The sequence below is a fragment of the Bos taurus genome, chromosome 19, assembly GCF_002263795.3.
Source record: "Bos taurus isolate L1 Dominette 01449 registration number 42190680 breed Hereford chromosome 19, ARS-UCD2.0, whole genome shotgun sequence".
NCBI lineage: Eukaryota > Metazoa > Chordata > Mammalia > Artiodactyla > Bovidae > Bos > Bos taurus.
In genome coordinates, this window is record NC_037346.1 from 11,274,265 (window position 1) to 11,297,897 (window position 23,633).

Here is a 23,633-nt window from a genome sequence, read left to right on the forward strand (position 1 = left end):
GAGTGACTTCAGTTACACATTCCAGGAGACTGGCAGTCTGTTACAATCAGAATCTGAACTTTAGAGCAGGCTAATTTACAGCGATGGGATGAAGAAAGTTGTGGATTTGTATTACACACTCTCACCTGACACTGTATCTGATCCCTTACCTGCTGATTGACATCTTGAATGAGCTCTTTGAAGCAAGTTCCAGCTTAATTAAAACGTTTGCTTGGTTAGCAGTGATCTGTGAAAGCCTGTGATAAATATTGAATCAGGTTCACCTGCTGGTTGCTGTAAGTAGATAAACAGCTGCCTTGTGCAGTTTAATCATGAAACTGTGGCAGTAGAGTACTACTGTTTGAATTTTTAAAAAAGAATAATTGAAACGGTATAGTTATGTCACTTTCGCTATCTTAACTAGAGTGTGTGCCTATGTGAGATTTTGCACAACAGGCATTCAGTACCTCTTTGGATGGCATGGACAACAGCAAATGGTTGATAAAGATTAACAGTAAACCTTCTTTCATATGTCTCAAAGTATAATTCAGTATTCATTGACTTGTTTTTACCACTAGTTCTTCATGTGTGTGATGTTTGGAAATAAAAAAGGGCAGTATTTTGCTTTTCTTTTTGTCAAGTTAAATGGTAAATTAAAAATGATCTTGTTAATTAAAACTTTGAGATTTAAGGTTATGAATTCTAACTTCTCACAAATCTGTCATGAATTTTGTAGCCACTTGAAGAACTTCAGATTTTATTTTTTCATCTATAAAATGGAGTTAGCAGTAAACATTAGTGAACTAAATGTTATAGAATTTTGTTAATATTGCATAATTAACCAACATAAAGAGAAATTAATTTACAAGCAGTAGAGGAATCTTTATAAAATTATCTTCTTTGGACTATCAAGTTGTTTATTCCTTTACAGAATTAATGTGACTAAGCAAGTTCATTGTAAATAAAATGCTATTTCTGTTTTATTTTCTTTGTAAAATCAGACATAAATTCTAAAATAAAGTCCTCACCCAAATAAGTCACAGTCTTCTGTGAGCACATGATGGTAAGTTATGGACTCACTTTCTAAAAATGCATACAAAATTGTGTTTGTAGTTTCTGGGTGATCCCAAACTCTCCTCTGTAACAATACATATATGTAAATTAGGAATCTATTTCCTAATCAGTTAAGTTGAAAATTTTAGTCAGGCGAGATTAAGATGATAGTTGTTCTGTTAGGTATTAAGCTGCTGAGGAGCAACCCGTGTATTTGCTGTTTTAGGTTTCATTTGAAGCACTTTTTAGCATTTTCTAGGTGTGTTGTGTATGTACTACGTTCCTTAGCTCCAAGGATTATCTACTGTAGTGGGGATTCCTAATTTTTTACCTAACGTTTTTATAGTTTTATTCCTGTCATCAGTTTGTTTGGAAGTTTATGGGGAAAATAAAATTTTATATAAGTCACACTTAACCTGCTCAACACTTTTTTTGATCTTTATCTATGTTGATACATAGAACTCTGGTTTGTATTTTTTTTAAAATTATTTACAGTATTCCACTGATAGACGAACTCCACAATTTATTTACTCATTCTTTTGCTGACACATTTAGCTTATTTTCCTCACTATTAAAACAGTACTACAAAGAGTATCCCTGTTGTATCTCTCTGAATCTGCAAGTCTGTCACTAGCATGTATGACTAGCAGGCTCATGCTGGGCCAAGGGTCTGTATATATTTGATATCACTGTATCACCAACTTGTTCTTCAAAGTGATTGTGTCACTTTATACTTGGATCAGCAGTGTTTAAGAGAGTTGCTTTATATCTTTTCTGACACCCAGTCTGGTGAATGTAAATGAAATACAATTAGGGTTTTAATTGCATTTTTCTAATTAGTTTCACTGGTGTCTCAGACAGTAAAGCGTCTGCCTACAGTGCAGGAGACCCAGGTTCAATCCCTGGGTCGGGAAGATCTCCTGGAGAAGGAAATGGCAACCCACTCCAGTACTCTTGCCTGGAAAATCCCATGGACGGAGGCGCCTGGTAGACTACAGTCCATGGGGTTGCAAAGAGTCGGACACGACTGAGCGACTTCACTTTCTTTCTTTCTAATGAAGTTGAACATCGGGTTGCACATCTTTTCAGATGTTTGTTGGGTTTTCTGCTTTTCTCTCCTGTGATTTTTTTGTTCTTGGATTCTTATTCTTCTATTGGGCTTTTAAAACATAGGTTTGTTGGGATTCTTTATGTGTTATGAAGACTGATCCTCAGTTGGTTATATGCAGCGTATGTATCTTCTCAGGATTGTTTTCAGTCTGTTGTCCTTTTGGTGTATTGTTTAAGAAATCCTTCCCTATACTGAGGTCCTAAAGATATTTTTCTGTATATAGGGACAGAGATTTTATGACCCATACAATCTAGAATATTTCCTCTCTGGTCCTTTGTAGAAAGAGTGTGATGCTTGCTCTAAACAGTCTCTCAACTGAAGAATTTTTGTTTTTCCCCCATGTGGAACATAATGTCCATCTTGTTAGAAAATATTTGCCTTAACTGTCAACTAATAATAAGTTAAAATGATTTTTATGAAGTAAATTTTATAGCTTATACTTAAGAATATTTTGTAGTTGCATTCAGAAAATAATGCACTTGGAGTACTAAGTGAAACTGGTATTGATAATCTCCTATAACACACCTTGTAGAACAATTAAAAAGTGAAGGTCTCTTTATCGGTGGGATGAAATGATCTTTGTCATTGTCTTCTATTTGGCCTAATAATGTCAGGAATTCTAATGTTTCTTGAATGAATGAATGGATGGATGGATAGATGAATGAATGAATGTACATGTAGAGTGCTTAGCACAGGGACAGCCTTAATAAATGATAGTTATTAAATGAATATATCAGGATATGTGTTTGCCACTCACAACTAAAGTGGCCCAAATATTAACATAACAAGATGATTTTTCTTTTTGTTCTTGAAAAATAACAAATTGTCCTGTACTTTTTTTTAAAAGCTAACCTTTTCATTTTGAGGTTACTTTTTGATATGTGAAGAAGTAAAATTTGGGCATCAATTAAACATCTACGGATAAATAAAATGTGGTACATGGGTACAGTATTTGGTTTAGGGACATTAGTCACAATCCATCGATTAAAAAAATTAAGTTACAGTTATATACAAAATACCATGCTCGATGAATGAGTATATGAAGTAGCGTAAGACATAGTTTCTGTCCTCAGGAATTTGCAGTGTGGTTGAAAGACAATGCATGCACATATGGAAAAGTATGTTACTGTTTCATGGACCTAGTTTTCTCTATTTCATGCAGATAAGCTTCTTTCTGGTCTTTTCCCCCTCTACTTTATGTGCTAATTTTTCATATTAAACATCCTTTTATGCTTACTTTTAGAATTCATTTCATAGACTCTGTTTAGATACTCCCCTGATTTATGAACTCACAAAATAACTTTTCTGACAATGCAGTCATTTCTCACTACTCCTTTATTATTATCTTTTTTCAGGCATATTTAGTCACCATGCTAATTTTTATTTTTCCAAGTAAATATAGTAATTTTAACACAGTAATTTTCATTGTTGTTCAGGGGAAAGGTTGGCGAGAGCTATGAAACTTTAGAGGTTGACACAGTTATCTTAATCTATTTCTGATTACAACCTTGTGAAAGGAATAGTGGCAAGGACTCAGAAGTTGCCCTTTCAAGATCAAATATTATATTCATTCTTTATCCTTTCAAAAAACATTAATGCATATCTATATAGTCTGAGAAGAGAGGGAATAAATAGAAATTGTTGGACACAAAGATAATTTTCTAAAATCCCTGGTTGCTCCTAAGAACAGTTTTTGGCTATTGTAGATTTGAAATGTATTTTTAAACAGTTGACTCCTACATGTGGAACTAATACAACTGTCACATCCACATCTCTTATGATAGTAGATTTTTGGGGGGCTGTTATTTGGGTTAAGTTTTCTTGCCTTTTGTTGAAGAAAAGGAACTCTAGACAGTTTCCAGCTATGGGAAAAGAAGTCATCTCTTAAAGAGATTAGTTCTACCATATGATATTGCTACTTAACAGTTCTTAGAGATTTCAGGTTTGGGGAGCCTATGTGTTTTACCTTTCTTGAGGTTTAGATATATTAGATGAGAAAGAATACTTTTTAATTTATTCTCCAGTTTCCTGATACAATTTATATAAATTTAAAGAGCAAAAACAAAAGGAAAATATCCTTGTGGGAGGTAAACTTGATCATTTGTCAGCAGGAGAATTACTTGGCGAAAAATACTTAATTTTGTTCACCTGTTGTTTTAAGATCCCTAGGTCAAAGAGTTTCAGAGAGAAGCCAGAAAATATTAGCCTAATTTTGAACTAGAGGATTTTATGAGTTCTTATCATTACTGTTTTCAGGATTCTTTCTCTGTTTTCATACAAAATTGAAAGTTGGTGATTTTGGTACAAATAATTCTCTTTTGTTCCTAAATAATTGTTTTTTTTTAAGCCTCTGTTCTATTATTGCGTTCAGTGTTTTCCATCTTCAACTATGATTATACCAAATCCTTTAAATAGGAACTTCAATAGAAGATCACTTCTGAAGAAGTAATTTTTCTTTAAATCTGCAAATAAATAAGAATCAACTTTCTTAGTTTCTGTCTTCTACTCTACTTGCCCAGCCACTCACTGAAAACCATCATCTTGAGGAGTTACCCTTGATTTCATAAATTGTATAATTCAGAACACTTGAAGATTTAACCAACATAAAACATTTTTAATATAAAAATTAGTTCTGTTTTATAATTTTTTTCAATTACGGAGTGAAAAACACATTTAAGGTACATAAATAAAGCTACTCTCTAGTAAGAACTTTCTAAAACAAGTCCCTGTATCTTTTGCTTTTGTTAGTTATGCTGTTAGTATAACATTTTAAGGTAAGCAGATCCCTTTAAAAAATTACTAGTGCAAATACTGCTTTTAAAATTAAACCATTTGAATGCAAAGCAGAAAGTTATAAGACTGTATAACAGCATCCTTTTTTATTGGAAAAATATGAAAGATACATATAGGAGGATCTGCTAGTTATATGTGGTGGTTGACTTATTTGTATTTTTCTATAACGTTTGAATTTTTTGTTTAGAAAAATAGCAGAATGAAAATAAAAGGAGTAGATCCTAAAGCTTTAAGTGGAATTCATGTTGAAAAGTATCATATCAAAAAGTAGGTTTTCCAAGCCATGAGAAAAAGACTACTTTATTGAATTACTTTTAGGCTTGTATATATCCATAGAGAATATCGTAATACATTGGGCCTAGCATTCTAATATTCACAATGAATTTAACTGTATCATAGGGAAGAGATATAATTGAGTAAAAAGATTGAAAATATGAAAATAAACTAATTCTGCTACCAAGAGTTACCTTAATTCTTTTACTAAGTTAATTAATTTGATCATTGAAAAGGACAAAAAGGAATTCAGTCAGAAATACCATGATATAATTTGCATTCCATTTTCTGTGTGACCAGAAATTGTTAGATATTGCAACATATGTAACATAAACCACATGTCAGCTGTTTCCTGCCTCACTGTTGACAAGAGCCCCATTCATAACTCTTCTTTTATCCTTTCAGTGAATAAGTAATTATTCAATATAGAAGGCAGGATATTTGGAACTGGCTATTTAATGTGGCAGCACTCTGTAATGAAATCTGCTGTTACTGGCAACCTGAGAGGGGAATGTAACAATTCCAGCATGGCTGTAACTTTATCTGCTTTGACTGACTGTTTATTTGGCACATCAGTGAACCTTTTATCCCAGTGAGTGACAGCTCCAGAAGGGTCACATTTACATCCATTCTATCATGTATTGTAATATTTAATGGCGGACAAGGTTGAGCGAGACTGGGAGTAATTTGAACTTGCTTTTCCACTGAGTTGAGGCTAAAAGACAGCTTGATCCCCAGTATTGTGGTGTAACATGCTATGACTTAGCATTTGTTTATGAAGGCTAATCTTACTGATTATAATTAAAAAAAAAAACTTCAGTTAAATGGAGTGTTTGTTCTACTAAACTTAAACTCTCTAGTACAAGTTCTCTTAAGCTACTGTGCTATTTAGTATTTTTCCCTATCAGTGACCATTCCTATAAACTAACCATTTCTTAATCTTTCTCTTAAAGGAGGCTGCATTCTGTCTCATTTGTATAGTAACTGAAGTTGAGAAGAGAGTAGTTATTAGGAACCAGTGTGTTCTAATATATAGCATTAAGCTATTTTTTTTTTTTAATATTTGAGTTTGGAAATAGAGAAAAGCCAGGTAAATATTATAACGTACTCCTGATGTTCCATATGGTATATTTAAGGAGCCATTTATATAACTTTTAATTATGAAACTGAATTGAGTAAAATTGTCTAGGAAAAGCTATCTTGAATGATAATTGTACTGATGGATTTATATTTGATGACCGGTAATTGAATTTCAGATATACTTGTTCCACACAAGCAGTCTGTCTTCATTATTAAATATTAATAATTTGCATTCATTTTCATACCTTTGCTAGAGAATAGTTTTCTCTTATTGTTTTTGAGTGATGATTTAAATTCAGCTTGATGTTTCTATTCTTTTGTAAGTTATGTTAAAATGCTTTTTAAAGTACTGGTTTATTAAAGGATATTTGAATGGATTGTGCTGTGAAGAAAAATAACACTCTTAAATCTAAACTGTAATATCACAATTCACTTGAAGCCTAAGCAAAAATGAAAATTGTCTTTCGTTTTGTCTTAGTTTTATAATTTATGAAAGAGGAGAATTAAAATATACTTAAAACATTTGGAATTTGAGAGTGGGAGTAGTATGTTAGAAAACAATGCAAATATGGAAACATTTATAACTCAAGAGAGAAAGAGAACCAATTTGAAATTGAATTTGCAGTTTTTTCTTTAAAGGCAAATTTTAGATGATGTGACATTATGGAATTTCCCTTTATTTGGCAACTGTGATTCGCTACTTATAGTTTTCATTCCATGAAAAGTTTGATAAAAATTTTATGGTAGTCCAGACAATAGTCATCTTTTCTTTCCTTTGTTACAGCCCCCTGGTCACTGTTCTAGGTGCTGTTGTTCTACCAAACAAGGAAACAGTGAAGATTCTTCAAATACCACTAAGAAGGATCATGGGGGGAAGTTCAAGATACCCAAAATATATTTTGGGACACGCACACACAAGCAGATTGCTCAGATTACTAGAGAGCTCCAGAGAACAGCGTACTCAGGGGTCCCGATGACTATTCTTTCCAGCAGGGATCATACTTGTGTCCATCCAGAAGTAATGGGTAACTTCAACAGAAATGAAAAGTGCATGGAATTGCTGGATGGAAAAAATGTGAGTAAAGTTCATTTATTTTAGGCAAAAAATTAGACTGAAAAGATAAAAATTACTCCATTTTTAATGTGTTCATTTTATATGTACATTTACAGTGATAACTTAAGTCAGATTGATTGCTAGTGTTGATATTTTTTAAAAAATAATTTTACCATAAGGAAATCTTTTATTCAAGTTTAAAATTATTAGTTTTTGTGCTAAAACATGGGGATATTTATTTAATTCCTTGAAAATTAATTTCCATGTCTTAATTTCTTCTTTCAAAGATAGTCAAACATAGAGGTCAAATGAGAAAAAAACATTTAAGTGATTTAGCCTAACTAGATCTAATTGATATATTTTATATATTAAAAAATTTCAGAATAAGGTAATTTGCATACGATCTCTCTGGGCAAATTTTAAAATGTTTTGAATTGAGAAATGTAATGATTTCACTGTCTCATCATTCTGATTAGTATAAACTTCTTTTTAAAATTACAGTAAATTATTAACTAAAGATATGTTATTTATGGATTTGAAATTTTCTGGGGAAATTTAGAATAATATGAATTTTGGCTAGGTGGAAATAAATAAATCTCACTAAAGTAATGATTTTTTGATAATATTTTGCCAGTATTAGTTTAGTTGTCTGTGTACCAGTTAGATAACTAGTTTACTCCAAAATTGAAGTTACAAGTCTGGAATTATACCCAGAAATTATAGTTGAACCATAAATTGATAGTATATGAAATGACCAATGATATTTTAATATATTTTGAAAGTTGTGTCTTTCTGTATTTTGTTGAACCAACATAGTTGGTTCTACACAAAAGTCTAAGAACCATAGCCTCTTAGACTCTAGTTTCATTTAACTGTATATCATCCCCTAATGTATAATGTGAATAGATTATTTTTTATTATGCTTTTCTTTTTCAATGCTTCCTATTATTATATGAAATTTATTCAACCTTTATTGGAATTATTCAAAAGAAGCCTCAATAGATACACAAACCCAATAGATAATATGAAATATAAGTACTAAAGGGCTTCAATGGAAAAACTTAAATGACTTTTTTAGAATCAAGAAGAGAATACAGAATAACTGAATCAAAACCATTGTTAAAATTGTATGATCATATTTGTTTCCATATATATTCTTTGTAACTGAGGAATTGTGCAATCTTTTCACTGTATATTTAAAAAGTTCTCTTCAAAGAGAGATAAAAATATTAAAAAGCTGAATGTTAAAAAAATAATAAAATAGAGAAAAGGCTCTTCATGATAAAAACCCATAAATTTTATACTTAAGTAGACTTCTTTCCATATGTGGCTAACTGATCTACTAAATTCCTCAAATGCTTGAAATTTGTTTTTAGTCTGTGCAGAAAGATTTGCTGGCATAGTCATTATTTTTTGCTACTTGCTATTGAGAAACTTATCATGTGATTATGCATTGAAAGCAAATATTTTATGTAATCTTTTAGAATCCTGCAGTGCTGGTTATGTCTTTTGATTGATCTTTACTCTCCTAAGTTTGAATCTTGTAAAAATAAAAATCAAATAGACTTGAATATTCAGAACTTTCACTGGCCTTCAGGTTCTGTTTTAAAGTAAACAAATATTTTATTTTTGAATATTAACAATATAAATAATTGAAGCTATCTGCATTTGTCTTGACCTAATTCTGCCTCAGAATGGCTAGCTCATAAGGCATACATGAGCATTCTTTTTCTTGTTCCCAAGCCATAAGGGTAATTTGGTATTGTAATGAGGGCCAATTACAAAGTCACTAAAGGTGTCTGTGTTTACTATGGCTGAATTACCAAAGAGAAATGATAAATTGATAACTGACAGTTTAAGTGAAAAAGAGTTTAGAGTGTGATAACACTTCAATTGACAGACTCCCCTCTGGGTTATATTACACTGCTAAAATGGATGAGCTTTTCTGGTTTTGCTATCAGCCTGCACAGCAGTGTCATTCTAAGTGCCCTTAAAGTGTAAACTTTCTGATTTTTTGGCTTGATCCAAAGGCACATGTGTTTTTGTTCACTGTTTCTCTTATATTCCTATACTGGAAAAGCAATGCACATATCTGCTAAAAGTAAAATTTTGTTTCAATTAAGAAAAAAATCATCTTAACTAGCCCTAGAAATCATTCTAAAAAATTATTTTAGGTATAGAAGAATATCTGTTTTTTGTTAAGATGAGATTTAACAGTCCATAACCATAGACTTGAAGGCAACTTAGTGATCACTTTGTTATCAGTACAAATAAAAACTTTCAGAATAGTATGAAAGGTACTTGGAATGAAGAAATGGTGAATGTCATTATTAAGCTCAATCTGATATCAAAGTCAGTATGAAAGATACTTGACATATTTCCATATTTGGGTCTCTAGACCCAAAATCATAGAATTTTAGAGCTAGAAAGAACTTCAGAAATGGCAGTCAGTGGTCGGAGAACTCTTCAAAGGTTTCTAGTTCAGCTACTCTTGATGCCTAGTCACATGAGAAAGATGGGCCCTGAAGTTTGCCCAGTGACAGACAACTAATCAGCAAGAAAGAAAGCAAGTTTTCTCTTAACCATTACAGTTTTCACTGCATTAGAAACAAAAACAAATGGTGGCATATGGTATAGGGAAGTTGACATGGCATGAAGGATTAAAGAGAATAATAGAGATTAGATAAAGTAAGTGAAAATAATACAAAATTGAAGCAAGTGAACATGGTTAGGTGAGCCCTTTCTAATTCTGATTTTTAATACCTTGGAGGAACAATAAGTAGTATGGCTGAATTAGCAGTCCTCAGCTGACCATTTCTTGTCCTTGAATTTGCAGACATCTTTTGTAGGTTATGACCTTTTTATGAGTTACTCCATTTCTAGCAGTGTCTAGATATTTTTGTATATGTAATAATGTATGAATATTTTAAAAACAGATTTTCGTTTTTGATGGTTTGTAGATAAAAATACACATACACACACATACATCTCCCCAGTGGTTAAGAATAACAAACTGGGAAAGATAAATATTAGATTTCAAAATCACATTAATTTTTTTATTGATATATAAAATTAATGAATATTAAAATGGCCCATTATTTCACCACCTAGTACCAAATGACAATTGAAAAAGAAAACTAACATACATGGTTAGAGACTCAAAATTATGGAAAGATATTAAATCAAAGGAGAAGATTTCTCTTTCCAGTTCTTTCCATCTCTTTAAGGGACCTACTGTAAAGTTTTATGTATATTCTTCTAAAACACTTATAATATATGTTTTGTATAATGTATGTGTATAGACTATTTTTAAAGCTTAAAAATCAGCACAAAGACAAATCAACCTCATTTTTTAAGGACCATACTTGGGTTCAATCCTTGGGTTGGGAAGATCCCCTGAAGGAGAACATGGCAACCCACTCCAGTATTCTTGCTTGGAGAATCCCCATGGACAGAGGAGCCTAGTGGCCTACCGTCTATGGAGTTGCAAAGTTGGACACAACTGAGCAACTAAGCATAGCACATACCATTTATATGAATTTGCCAGAATTTATTTAACATATCCTCTGTTGGTAGATATTTAGTTTATTTCCAATTTGGTGGGAGCTATTAAACAGTGCACTATATATATAATCACATTAATGGTTAAATTTTATTTGGTAGTTAAATTTCCTGTGTATTTCTAATAGAAGTAGAAGTTTATACTTCTAATTTTATAAACCTTTTAATAGGATATGATGCCTTTGCTAGGACTGTGTTTTATCAAACATCTTATTTTTGGTTAGTGTATATATGTTAATAAAATTTCTTTACTTCAATAATAGAATGGCAAAGGACATTAGTAGATATTACCTGAAAGAAGATTCTATTTTTGCCTTTAAAATAGGCAAAAATAAAAAAAGATAATGTTGATAAAGGTGTGGAAAAAGGGTAATATAAAATGTTCATAAACATTTTCTGGAGGATAATTTGACAATACGGTTTTCAAGAAACTGAAAAATATACTCTCTGATCTCATAATGCCATTTCTAAAAATGTATGATAAGAAAATATTTAGAAATGGGCATAAAAGTGCTTGTTGCAGCATTATTTATAAAGCAAAAATTGAAACCAGTCTAAGTATCCAGTGATAAACTGATTCATCAGATGTGGCACATTAATCCAATATATGTTAGCAACAATGAAAAAAAACTTAGTGATATGAAAAGATATATTTGATAAGATTTTCAGTAAAATAGGCTATGAGAAAAAAGGCAGTACCAGTTTTGTAAAAAACACTTAGTGACTGGATTGTTAGTAATCCTCAGTGCATGCACCTGGGGAAAATTTGATTTGTTCTTATTTTAATATTGGGTCACATTACAGAGATATATTGATATATAGAGAAGAAATCTGAAATGAGATACATCAAAATATTAATAGTACATTTTTGATATAGTGGGACTTTAGGTAATTTATAGATTTTTGGTACACTTGTGTTTTCCAATTTTATATGATGAATACTTTTGTCCCCTGGGACATTTCTTCTTCCTTCTTTCCCACTTGCCATTCTTTTTTCCTTCCTTTGTTTTTATTAATATTTGTATTTGATTAAGTAGTACTGTCTCATGGCTCAAACTGAAAAGATACAGAAATGTCTATAGAGAAAAATCTCTCTCAGTCCTATCCCAAGTCATTTGGCTCTCATCTTTGAGAGCAACTATCCAGTACTCTTGCCTGGAAAATCCCGTGGATGGAGGGCCTGATGGGCTGCAGTCCATGGGGTTGCTAGGAGTCGGACACGACTGAGCGACTTCACTTTCATTCTTCACTTTCATGCATTGGAGAAGGAAATGGCAACCCACTCCAGTGTTCTTGCCTGGAGAATCCCAGGGACGGGGGAGCCTGGTGGGCTGCCGTCTATGGGGTCTCACAGAGTCGGACACGACTGAAGCGACTCAGCAGCGGCAGCAGCAGTGATACTATTGCTCTTATGTATCCTTCCAGAAATATTTTTGCCTAATATAACTTTAATCAGAACAAAGTCACAACAAATATACTTAAAAAAATATGTTTCTCCATATACACTACCATATGTAAAATAGAAAGCCAATGGGAATTCGCTGTGTGACTTAGGGAATTCAAACTGGGGCTCTGTAACAATCTTGAGGGGTGGGAAAGTGTGGGAGGTGGGAGGGAGGTTCAGGAGGGAGGGGGCATATGTATACCTATGGCTGATACATGTTGATGTATGGCAGAAACCAACACAATATTGTAAAGCAGTTATCCTTCAATTAAAGATAATTTAATAAAAATGTTTCTCAAGTTAATCTGGAGTGTCTAGAGCTGTACTGATCTGGAGCTCTATCTGAGTTAGCTAATGTAGTTCTTTAAAACGGTTATATTATAGACCTGGTGTACTCTGTCTCCTCTGTTAAATCTTTATATTGTGGCTTAAATGATGTTTTAAAAATTCTGAGATAAACTTGTTTTAGTTCTTCTGTTCTAGTGTTTCAACCGTATATATTTGTTTTCAGGGAAAATCCTGCTATTTTTATCATGGTGTTCATAAAATGAGTGATCAACACACATTACAGACTTTCCAAGGGATGCACAAGGCCTGGGATATAGAAGAACTTGTCAGCTTGGGGAGAAAACTAAAGGCATGTCCATATTACACAGCACGAGAACTAATGCAAAATGCTGACATAATATTTTGTCCCTACAACTATCTTCTAGATGCACAGATAAGGGAAACTGTGAGTAGATATGTAAAAATTAAAATAATTTTTTTCCTATTTATTGGGATATGTGATGAATGTAAAAACTTTTAGATGTTTTAATGCCTTTTACTTTATACCTAATTTATGAAAAATGTATAAACAGAATGTTCAAAGTGTATTCTAGGGGATATTAAAAAATGAATTTTAGACATTGTCATTTTAATTATCAAAGTAATAAGTACTTTTAAGGACCTAGTACTGAAGTGGAATTATAAAAGAATTTTTCAACCTTGACAGCAATGACGTTTTGGGCTACATACTTCGTTGTGGTGGGCTGTCCTGTGCATTATAGGATGTTTATTAGCGTCTCTGGTTTTGTACATTAGATACCAATAGTATACTCACAGTTGTCACAGTCAAAAATGTTTCCAGACATTGCCAAATATCCCCTCGGCTGCAAAATTATCTCCATTTGAGACTCATTTATAGGTATCACTTTATGATAGCTATAAAGAATTATTATAAAATATTTATCTAAATCTATGTTTTGAAGAACTTACGTTGGGAGAATATGCATACTATGCAAATTATTTTTTGTGAGCTTTGAATAAGTGAACTTTGGATACAACATTTATGTTTATTTACCTGGTTCTTAGAGACATCCAGTTGTTACAGCATAAGACAAAGAATGAATAATGGTATATTATTGCTCCTCTTTTTAGAACTGACTGTACAACTCTCATTAGCTTTCTATTTCTGGAAGTTCAAAATGAATGGCATTATATTTAATACCCCTATGGTTGAGCATGCACACAGCCTATCACAAGGACTTCTCAGCCCCTTCTGCCTCCTTGCCTTCAGCTCCTCCAACTATACATCCTTTTGTTTGGTTGCCTTTCAACTAGGTCTCTTTCCTTTGACCAACTGTATATATCAATGCCAAATCAGTCTTTCTAATATTACTTTTATAACATCTTTCCTCTGCTTAAAAATCTCATATGGATAAAGTCCATATTTCTCAAGCTTTCTCAAGATGATCAATGGTCTAACCTGAATCTGCCTTTTCAGCCTTTTCTGCTACAGACTTCCAACTTGAGCACTTGAAAAATTACCTCACAATCCCCTGAGGATACCTTGTTCTTTCCTGTATCTCTGCTTTTGATTACACCTCTATGTATTGAATTGCCCTACTCTCTGTCTGTCCAAATCCAAATTCTACTCATCTTTTAAACCCCAGTATATTTCCTACTCCTTCATTTTTTTTCCCTCAGCCATCTCCAGCCCTCTGTATATTATTGTTCCTCAGAATAACTCAGTGGCAATTGCTTTGTGACAGTTTGTATTAGAACTCTTTCAGTTGCCATTGACACAAACCCAGCTTTGGTAGGACTTATGAAAAAAATACTTGACTATTGTGGTGGCTTTATAATCAGGCAAGTTCTTCCCAATGGAAACAGTGATAACTATAGTTTGCTAGCTTTTTTCCAGCTAGGTAACCTGGAAAAAAAAGATAGTCACCTATAATTACTCTGGATGGCCTAGATTGAATCTCATACTCATTCTTGAACTAGTGTGACTACACAGGAATGGCATACTTTATTTAATTGACAGGCCTGGATTCTGAATCTACCCACATTATGAGAGTGGTACCTTGTTTAACAGATTAACAGTCCTACCGACATCACATGGGTGTTGGGGAAGAGTAGTTCTCTAAAGGATTGCAGAAAAGACTGAAATGAAACAGATACATAATATATTAGTATTTTGAGAGCCTTTTGAATCTTGTGCTGTTATTTAAAAAAATTTTTTTTTAATTAAAATTTTTTTAAATCAGGTTTTTTAAAACTTCTGCTTTTTAAGTTATGTTGAAGATCCTTAACAATCCTTTGTGTAACCAGCTATACCTTGATCCTGGGTCACTTAACACGTATTATTTTGGTTGATAGGTTTACAAGTATTTTGAGGGTGAAAAATGGATAACTCTATAGATATTTGGTTGGTCTAAGTGCTTTACAAGTTTTAAGACTGAGAATCAGTTACTTCTGTAGTTGGACTTGTGATATTGGCCTGTGGTGTAAATTTTTGAATGAAGTGACCTGCCTATTGCTGTTAAATCCATTTTGCTGAATGTTTTACAAGAAAACTCTTTTATCTTATAGATGGACATCAATCTGAAAGAACAGGTTGTCATTTTAGATGAAGCTCATAACATTGAGGACTGTGCTCGGGAATCAGCAAGTTACAGTGTAACGGAAGTTCAGCTTCGGTTTGCTCGGGATGAACTAGATAGTATGATTAACTATAATATAAGGAAGAAAGATCATGAACCCCTACGAGCTGTGTGCTGTAGCCTCATTAAGTAAGAGCATTTGTCTTTCAGTGTCATTTGGCTGCCTTTGTATTGGAAACATGTTCTATTATGCCAAGTATTTTATAATCAGTAAACTTGGACCAGACTACTTGGGAAATGGATTGTTCCTTGCCAGTTAAACATAGAGATAGCCTAGCCCAAACTTTCCTATTGATTAAGTCTTTCCTTGAGGTGTTTTTACTGTGTAGAAGTTTGTCATTTCTGTTTCACAGCATAGATGTTGAAAGAGTTATCCGTAGTTGCTGATTCTATTTTCTCATTTCCCATTCTTTCCTCACCCATCCCTGTAGTGTTTCTGTATGCATAATTCTACTGAGATTGTTCTTATCAAGATCACCAGAGGTCCACAGATGGCCCAATGCAAAGGTTATTTCTGTTATCTTACTTAGCCTCTCAGCAGTGTTGGTTGCTGTTGAATACCACCTTTATGAACAATGTCTTTGTCTTCTGTGGAATAATATGTATAGGTCTCTGTCGCCCGTTTCTGGCACAGAGTTCCTAAAACCTTTGTAGTTTCCTAATTGATAAGAGCACTAAGAGCATCTTCTGTTTTGTTGTTTCATTTTTGACCCCAGTTCCTGACAGAACTCCTAAATCCCCTGGGATTTCCTGGGTGATAGGACTGTCTTTTATTCTAATGAGGTGATGGTTGAAGGGCTCCTGAATGGATCCAGTCACTAGAAAAACCAAGCCATATTTAGAAGGTTGGGACTTTGAGCTCCACCTCCCCCTGGAAAGAGGAGAGGGGCTGGATAATGAATTAATGTTCCATCATGCCTTTGTAATGAAGTCTTCATAAAAATACCAAAAAAAAAAAAAGCTTCAGAGAGATTCTACATTGGTGAACACATCTATATGCTTGGAGTGTGGTGTATTGCACAAAAGGACAGAAGTTTCTGTGCCCGGCAACCTTGCTGACTTCACCCTATTTATCACTTGCATCTGACTTTTTATCTATATCCTTTATTATATAATAAACTGGTAAATGTGTTTCCCTGATTTCTGAGCTGTTCTAGTAAATGCCCAACCTGAGGAGGGGGTTGTGGGAACCACTGACTTACAGGTATTTGGTCAGAAGCACAGATGACAACCTGGACTTTTGCAACTGGCATCTGAGGCTGGGGGAGGGAGGAGGGACTGTCTAATGAGACTGAGTACTGAATCTGTGGGGTCTCTGCAAATTCAGTTAGTGTCAAAATTGAATTGAATTATAGGACACCCGTCTGATGTCTCAGAGAATTGCTTGTGTGGGGGAAAAAACTGACATGCATGTGAGACCAGAGGTATCAGAAGTGAAGTAGTGAGAACAAGCACACAGGAATGTGTTTTCCTTAGACAGCTTCTGTGACACCTCCTGGTTTTCTTCCTCCTCACAGTCCGTTCTTTCTCAGTTTCTTTTGATAGTTCTTAATTTGTTTGATGTTTAAATATTTAAGTGTGTTAGGGCTTGGTCTTGGATGCTCATTTCTTTTCTAGTTCTTCATTTTCCTTAAATTACATAACTCAAAAGCAGTGCGGACGAGGCCTGAATCTGTATTTGTCCCAGTCTCTCCCTGGAATGCTGTTTTTATCTACTCAACTATGCTTTGTATCTCTGTTTGGATATAAAATTTCAACTTTCCAAAATACGCCTTTCTTTCCCTACTTACCCCACCTGCTCTGTCTTCCTTATCTAAGCAGGTACCACCAACCAGTTCCTCAAATCAAAAATCTAAGTATTATCCTTGATTACTATCTCACCGCATCCAATTTGCCAGTAAGTTTTAAAAATGCCACCTACACAGTATATCCCAAATCCTTCAATCTCATATCTGTCATCCCAGAGTCTTCTCTCAACTAGAACACTCTGCATGCGTGTGCTGAGTCACTTCATTTGTGTCCTACTTTTTGCAGCTCTACGGACCTTAACCTGACAGGCCCCTGTGTCCATGGGATTCTGCAGGCAAGGATACTGGCGTGGGTAGTCATTTCCTTCTCCAGGGTGTCTTCCTGACCCAGGGATCAAAGCTGTGTCTCTTATGTCTCCTGCATTTGCAGCGGGTTCTTGACTACTAGTGCCACTAGGAACCCCCTAGAACACGGTTGAAGTGAAGTGCAAATCGTTCAGTCATGTCCGACTCTTTGCGACCCCATGGACTATACAGTCCATGGAATTCTCCAGGCCAGAATACTGGCGTGGGTAGCCTTTCCCTGCTCCAGGGGTTCTTCCTGACCCAGGGATCAAACCCTGGTCTCCCGCATTACAGGCGGATTCTGTACCAGCTGAGCCACAAGGGCAGCCTCCTAATAGGTCTCTCCTTTCATTTTTGCCTTTCTCCTATAATGCGTTCTGCCTTTAAACTGGAATCATCTTTTAAATGCTTAAAGTAGATTATCTCTCTTATTTGAAATCCTCCATTTAAAATCTTCCCATTATACTCTGAATAGAATTCAGACTTCTTATCCTGGCCCGATATCATCTGATTCCTACTTATCACACTAACATTGCTCATACTATTATTCTCTCTGCCTGTTGTGTTGTAATTACGTTGACTTTGAGGTTTTTAAATAAGCAAAATTTGTTAATCACCCCCAGACATTCCTTCTGCTTGGAATACTCATTTATTTTTTCCCCTTGATTCTCACATGACTGAGTGCTTTCTGCATTCAGTTGTTAGAATAACTGTCACCTCTAGGAGAGCTTCCTTGACACTCCAAATGAAAGTAGCAATTAGATGACATTAATCCAATTTATTTTCATAATATCACTATCACTACCTAATGTTTTCATGTTCATGGATTTGTTTCTAAGTTTATTTCTACTTCCCTTTAGTAAAATCTCATTTCCATAAGAATAAGGACTTTACCTATTTTATTTACTGCTGTATTTCCACTACCCAGTGTAGTGTCTGGCATTAATACATTTAAATACTCACTGAATGTACAAATGCCTCTCGTGTGTTTGTAAGTCAATATATTAGTTGTTTTCTAGTAATTCCATTTTAATGTTAATATTTAATGCTGTAATTTCTTTATTAGCTTTCTTGTGTTTCTTTTTATGTGCAGACCAAATTTGTCAGTTGGAGAGACACACCAGTTAAGCAGTGTAAATTCACAAAACACAAATTGGGGATCACATGCATCTGTCTCTTTTCTGAACAAAAGTTTGCTTTTTAGCTGTATGATTACTTTGTAATATGAAGCATACATGCTATTTAACATATGTCTTAATTAATCTACATTTATGTGCTAAGAGCATCAAGGAATACAGATCAATGTATCACATTTCTGTTTGTTCTGTTGAAATAGTGGTGCACATAAAGATGATATTGGTTGATGAAATTGTTTTATTTTATTCCAGTTGGTTAGAAGCAAGCTCTGAACATCTTGTGGAAAGGAATTATGAATCATCCTGTAAAGTATGGAGTGGAAGTGAAATGCTCTTAAATTTACACAAAATGGGCATCACCACTGCTACTTTTCCCATTTTGCAGGTAAGATTTTTTTTCTACCTGTAAAATTTATTTAGTGAATTAGAAATGACTTAATACTGCTAAGTCACTTCAGTCGTGTCCGATTCTGTGCGATCCCATAGACGGCAGCCCACCAGGCTCCCCTGTCCCTGGGATTCTCCAGGTAAGAACACTGGAGTGGGTTGCCATTTCCTTCTCCAGTGCAGGAAAGTGAAAAGTGAAAGTGAAGTTGCTCAGTCATGCCCTACTCTTAGAGACCCCACGGACTGCAGCCTACCAGGCTCCTCCGTCCATGGGATTTTCCAGGCAAGAGTACTGGAGTGGGGTGCCATTGCCTTCTCTGAAATGACTTAATAGTGAATAATTAATCCAGAGTAAAAAAAAAAAAGTAGCAATTGTTTTAAAATTTTATTGGATCTGTTTGATAATCTAAGTGATGACATAAATTATAGATGAAAAAGTAGCGTTATTAGTTTGAAGGAAATATGGATTAATTAATATGCAATTAATTACTTTGTTTAAAGCTAAAAGAAGTCAGTAATTTTAGGTTGTAAATATTTTGTCAACTATAAATTTTAAAATTTGGAAAATAAAAAGATAAATTCATATTTCATTCTCCTTAACTTAGAGGTTTTAAACCTGGGTGTAGAGAAATCATGAGTGGGCTACAGGATACTGTGAACCTTATGAAATCGCATTCCAAATTTTATGAGTGTGTTCTTTTGTACATCTTCCGGATAGAGGCTTGATGCCTGAACACTGTTTTCAGAAGAATGTTTGTTTTGGGTTCTTTGTTTTGTTTTTTTGCAGATGAGAATGTTTTTCATTTCTGTCTTTGTTCTTATTTATTTATATTAGTTGACTTTTATTTTTGGTGTATCTAAGTAATTTTTAAGTAGTTTATTCCATAATTTCATATGTAGACATAGATACATTGTTGGGCTAGAAAAACCTACAGAGGAAAGGATAAATATCTGAAAGGGTATACATCAAAACTATTAATAGTGGATTACTCCTGGGACATTAAAGCAGGTGTGAGGAGTGGAAGGTTGCAAACTTATTTTTCATTTTACTTTTGATAATACTTTTTTTTTAAGACATAAAAAATGCATGATAAAAAAATAACCTGCAGAAATGAATAATCAGTAAAAAAAAAAAAAAAGTTTCTTTCTTACTCTGATGTTCCTATTCCCATATCCAGAGGGAACATCTAAGTTACTTGAATGTCCTTCACAACACAGTTTATGCAAATAGGCATTTATAGCTTTCTTACTAGCTCTAGGGGGCCCTCGAAGACAATGCCTCTGCAAATGAAGATGACTTCCCAGATCACCCTTCAGTGACAGACTTGCTGTCCAGTTGAAGGGAATGCAGCTTGACTTTACTTTTTAAAGTGGTTGTTCTATGTTAAATTGAGCAAAACGGAAAGAATTCTCATATACACCACCCCCAGCCACAGATGCTATAGATACTCTTATTATTAACATCTTGCAATATTAGTGCATTAATTACAGTTGAACCAATATTGTTACATTGCTTTTAACGAAAGTCCATGGTTTATGTTAGGGTGCACTTTTTATGTTGTACAAGTCTATGACTTTTGATGAAAACATAAAGTCATGTATGTACCATTAAAGTATCATACAGGATACTTTCATTGCCTTAAAAATCTTCTGTGCTGCACTTATTTTTCCTTTCAATGCACCTCATGTCCTCTGCTGAGCCTCTAGTAACTGCTGATTTTTATTTCTGACTCCATAGTGTTGCCTTTCCAGAATGTCATATAGGTGTAATCACATGGCATGTCGTCTTTTTAGACTGGCTTCTTCCACTTAACAGTATACATTTAATGTCTCTGTGACTTGGCAGCTCATTCCTTTCTATTTCTGAACTAAATTCATTGTATGTATGCACCACGGTTTGTTTATCTGTTTACTTACTGAAGGACATATTGGTGGTTTCTAAGTTTGGGAAATTATGAATAAAGCTGCTGTAAACATTTGTGTACATGTTTTTGTATGGACATACTTTCTTCTCATTTGGATAAATACCTAGGAACACAATTGCTGGATTGTATGGTAAGACTGTGTTTAGCTTGCAAGAAACTGCTAAACTATCTTCCAAAGTGATTATACCATTTTACATTCCCACCAAAAGTTAGTAAGAGTTCCTGTTGTTCCACATCCTTGCCAACAATTGGTGTTTTGAATGTTAGCCGTTCTAATAGATAGGTAGTAGTATGTCATTGTTGTTTGAATTTATGTTTCCTCATCAGTTTTCATTCCAATCCCAAAGAAAGGCAATGCCAAAGAATGTGCAAACTACCACACAATTGCACTCATCTCGCACACTAGTAAAGTAATGCTTAAAATTCTCCAAGCCAGGCTTCAGCAATATGTGAACCGTGAACTTCCAGATGTTCAAGCTGGTTTTAGAAAAGGCAGGGGAACCAGTGATCAAATTGCCAACATCTGCTGGATCATCAAAAAAGCAAGAGAGTTCCAGAAAAACATCTACTTCTGCTTTATTGACTATGCCAAAGCCTTTGACTGTGTGGATCACAATAAACTGTGGAAAATTCTGAAAGAGATCGGAATACCAGACCACCTGATCTGCCTCTTGAGAAACCTGTATGCAGGTCAGGAAGCAACAGTTAGAACTGGACATGGAACAACAGACTGGTTCCCAATAGGGAAAGGAGTATGTCAAGGCTGTATATTGTCACCCTGCTTATTTAACTTACATGCAGAGTATATCATGAGAAACACTGGGCTGGAAGAAGCACAAACTGGGATTGCCAAGGAGAAATAACAATAACCTCAGATATGCAGATGACACCACCCTTATGGCAGAAAGTGAGGAAGAACTAAAGAGCCTTTTGATGAAAGTGAAAGAGGAGAGTGAAAAAATTGGCTTGAAGCTCAACATTCAGAAAACTAAGATCATGGCATCTGGTCCCCTCACTTCATGGCAAATAGATGGGGAAACTGGACACAGTGGCTGACTATTTTTCTGGGCTCCAAAATCACCACAGATGGTGATTGCAGCCATGAAATTAAAAGACGCTTGCTCCTTGGAAGGAAAGTTATGACCAACCTAGAAAGCATATTAAAGAGCAGAGATATTACTTTGACAACAAAGGTCCATCTAGTCTTCTTTGAACTATAAAGAAGACTGAGTGCCGAATAATTGATGCTTTTGAACTGTGGTGTTGGAGAAGACTCTTGAGAGTCCCTTGGACTGCAAGGAGATCCAACCAGTCCATCCTACAGGAGACCAGTCCTGGGTGTTCATTGGAGGGACTGATGTTAAAGCTGAAACTCCAATACTTTGGCCACCTGATGAGAAGAGCTGACTCATTTGAAAAGACCCTGATGCTGGGAAAGATTGAGGGCAAGAGGAGGAGGTGACGACAGAGGATGAGATGGTTGGATGGCATCACCAACTCGATGGACATGGGTTTGGGTGGACTCTGGGAGTTGGTGATGGACAGGGAGGCCTGGCGTGTTGCACTTCATGGAGTCGAAAAGAGTTGGACACGACTGAGCGACTGAACTGAACTGAACCATCATTTCACATGCTTATTTTCCATTTACATATTTCATTTGGTGAGATATTGATATCTCTTCAGATATTTTGCCTGCTGTTTTCTTATGGTTGAGTTTTAAGAGTTCTTTGGATTTTTTTTTTCCTGTTAAACAATGGTTTTATGGCTTGAGTACAATAGACAAATTTATGCAACCAGGGCAGAGGCTATGCTGACTCATATTTCCAATTAGTGAGGAGGACTCCTTTGGTATTATAATGTGAATATGGCTCTCAATCAGAGTCAGATGGAATTTAGCATCTTTATCCTTTCTGTTCTTCTCAAGATGCTTTCAAATAGAAGCTGCTGCTGCTGCTGCTGCTAAGTCGCTTCAGTCGTGTCCGACTCTGTGCGACCCCATAGACGGCAGCCCACCAGGCTCTGCCGTCCCTGGGATTCTCCAGGCAAGAACACGGGAGTGGGTTGCCATTTCCTTCTCCAATGTATGAAAGTGAAAAGTGAAAGTGAAGTTGCTCAGTCATGTCCAACTCTTTGGCACCCCATGGACTGCAGCCTACCAGGCTCCTCTGTCCATGGGATTTTCCAGGCAAGAGTACTGGAGTGGGTTGCCATTGCCTTCTCTGTCGAATAGCAGCAGCTTTCTTAATTAAATGATAGAGATCCTCAGGAAGATCAGGAGCAAGTCCTTTGCACTTAAGAGTTCTCAAGATTTTATTGCCTTCACAAAACATACTTGTGTAACACCATGTGAGTCTCTCAGATCACACAGATTTGTGAGGAGTTAGGCTCTTCATGTTGGCTCGTTTGTAGATCTGCTCCTTCACATCATCAGCTGTCAGCTTCAGCCAGGTGGGGATGCTCTGGCAGTAGGGCTGAGCCGACTGGGACAGGCCCCTCCTGGGAGCGTGCATGCGACCTGTGAGGGTGGTGGTGGTAGCAAAAGGTCCTTTGGGTATTTCATATGCAAGACCTTCATCTGATGTGTGTTTGCAAATATATTCTCCCAGCCTGTGACTTGTTTTTTCATCCTGTTAATGGAGGCTTTCATGGAACATAATGCTTTTAGTATTAATAAAGTTCAAGTTTTTTTTCTTTAATGGATTCTGTTTTTGTTGTTCGATCTAAAAATTTATCACCAAACCCAGAGTCACCTAGATTTTCTCCTATCTTGTCTTCTAGAAGTTTTATAATTTTGTATTTTATATTTAGGTCCGTGTC

The 23,633-nt window shown here is 35.0% G+C and overlaps 1 protein-coding gene across 3 annotated transcripts in view; it reads left to right on the forward strand.

Moving 5' to 3' along the window:
* The window catches only part of BRIP1 (BRCA1 interacting helicase 1), a 182,143-nt gene that overhangs the window by 45,396 nt on the left and 113,114 nt on the right, over positions 1 to 23,633 (forward strand). For all 3 annotated transcript variants that reach the window (XM_024980612.2, XM_010815737.4, XM_024980614.2), the window contains exons 7-10: positions 7,074 to 7,364; positions 12,860 to 13,081; positions 15,205 to 15,404; positions 18,757 to 18,889. In XM_024980612.2, coding sequence (XP_024836380.1) covers positions 7,074 to 7,364; positions 12,860 to 13,081; positions 15,205 to 15,404; positions 18,757 to 18,889 — 846 coding nt within the window. The remainder of the gene's footprint in view (positions 1 to 7,073; positions 7,365 to 12,859; positions 13,082 to 15,204; positions 15,405 to 18,756; positions 18,890 to 23,633) is intronic.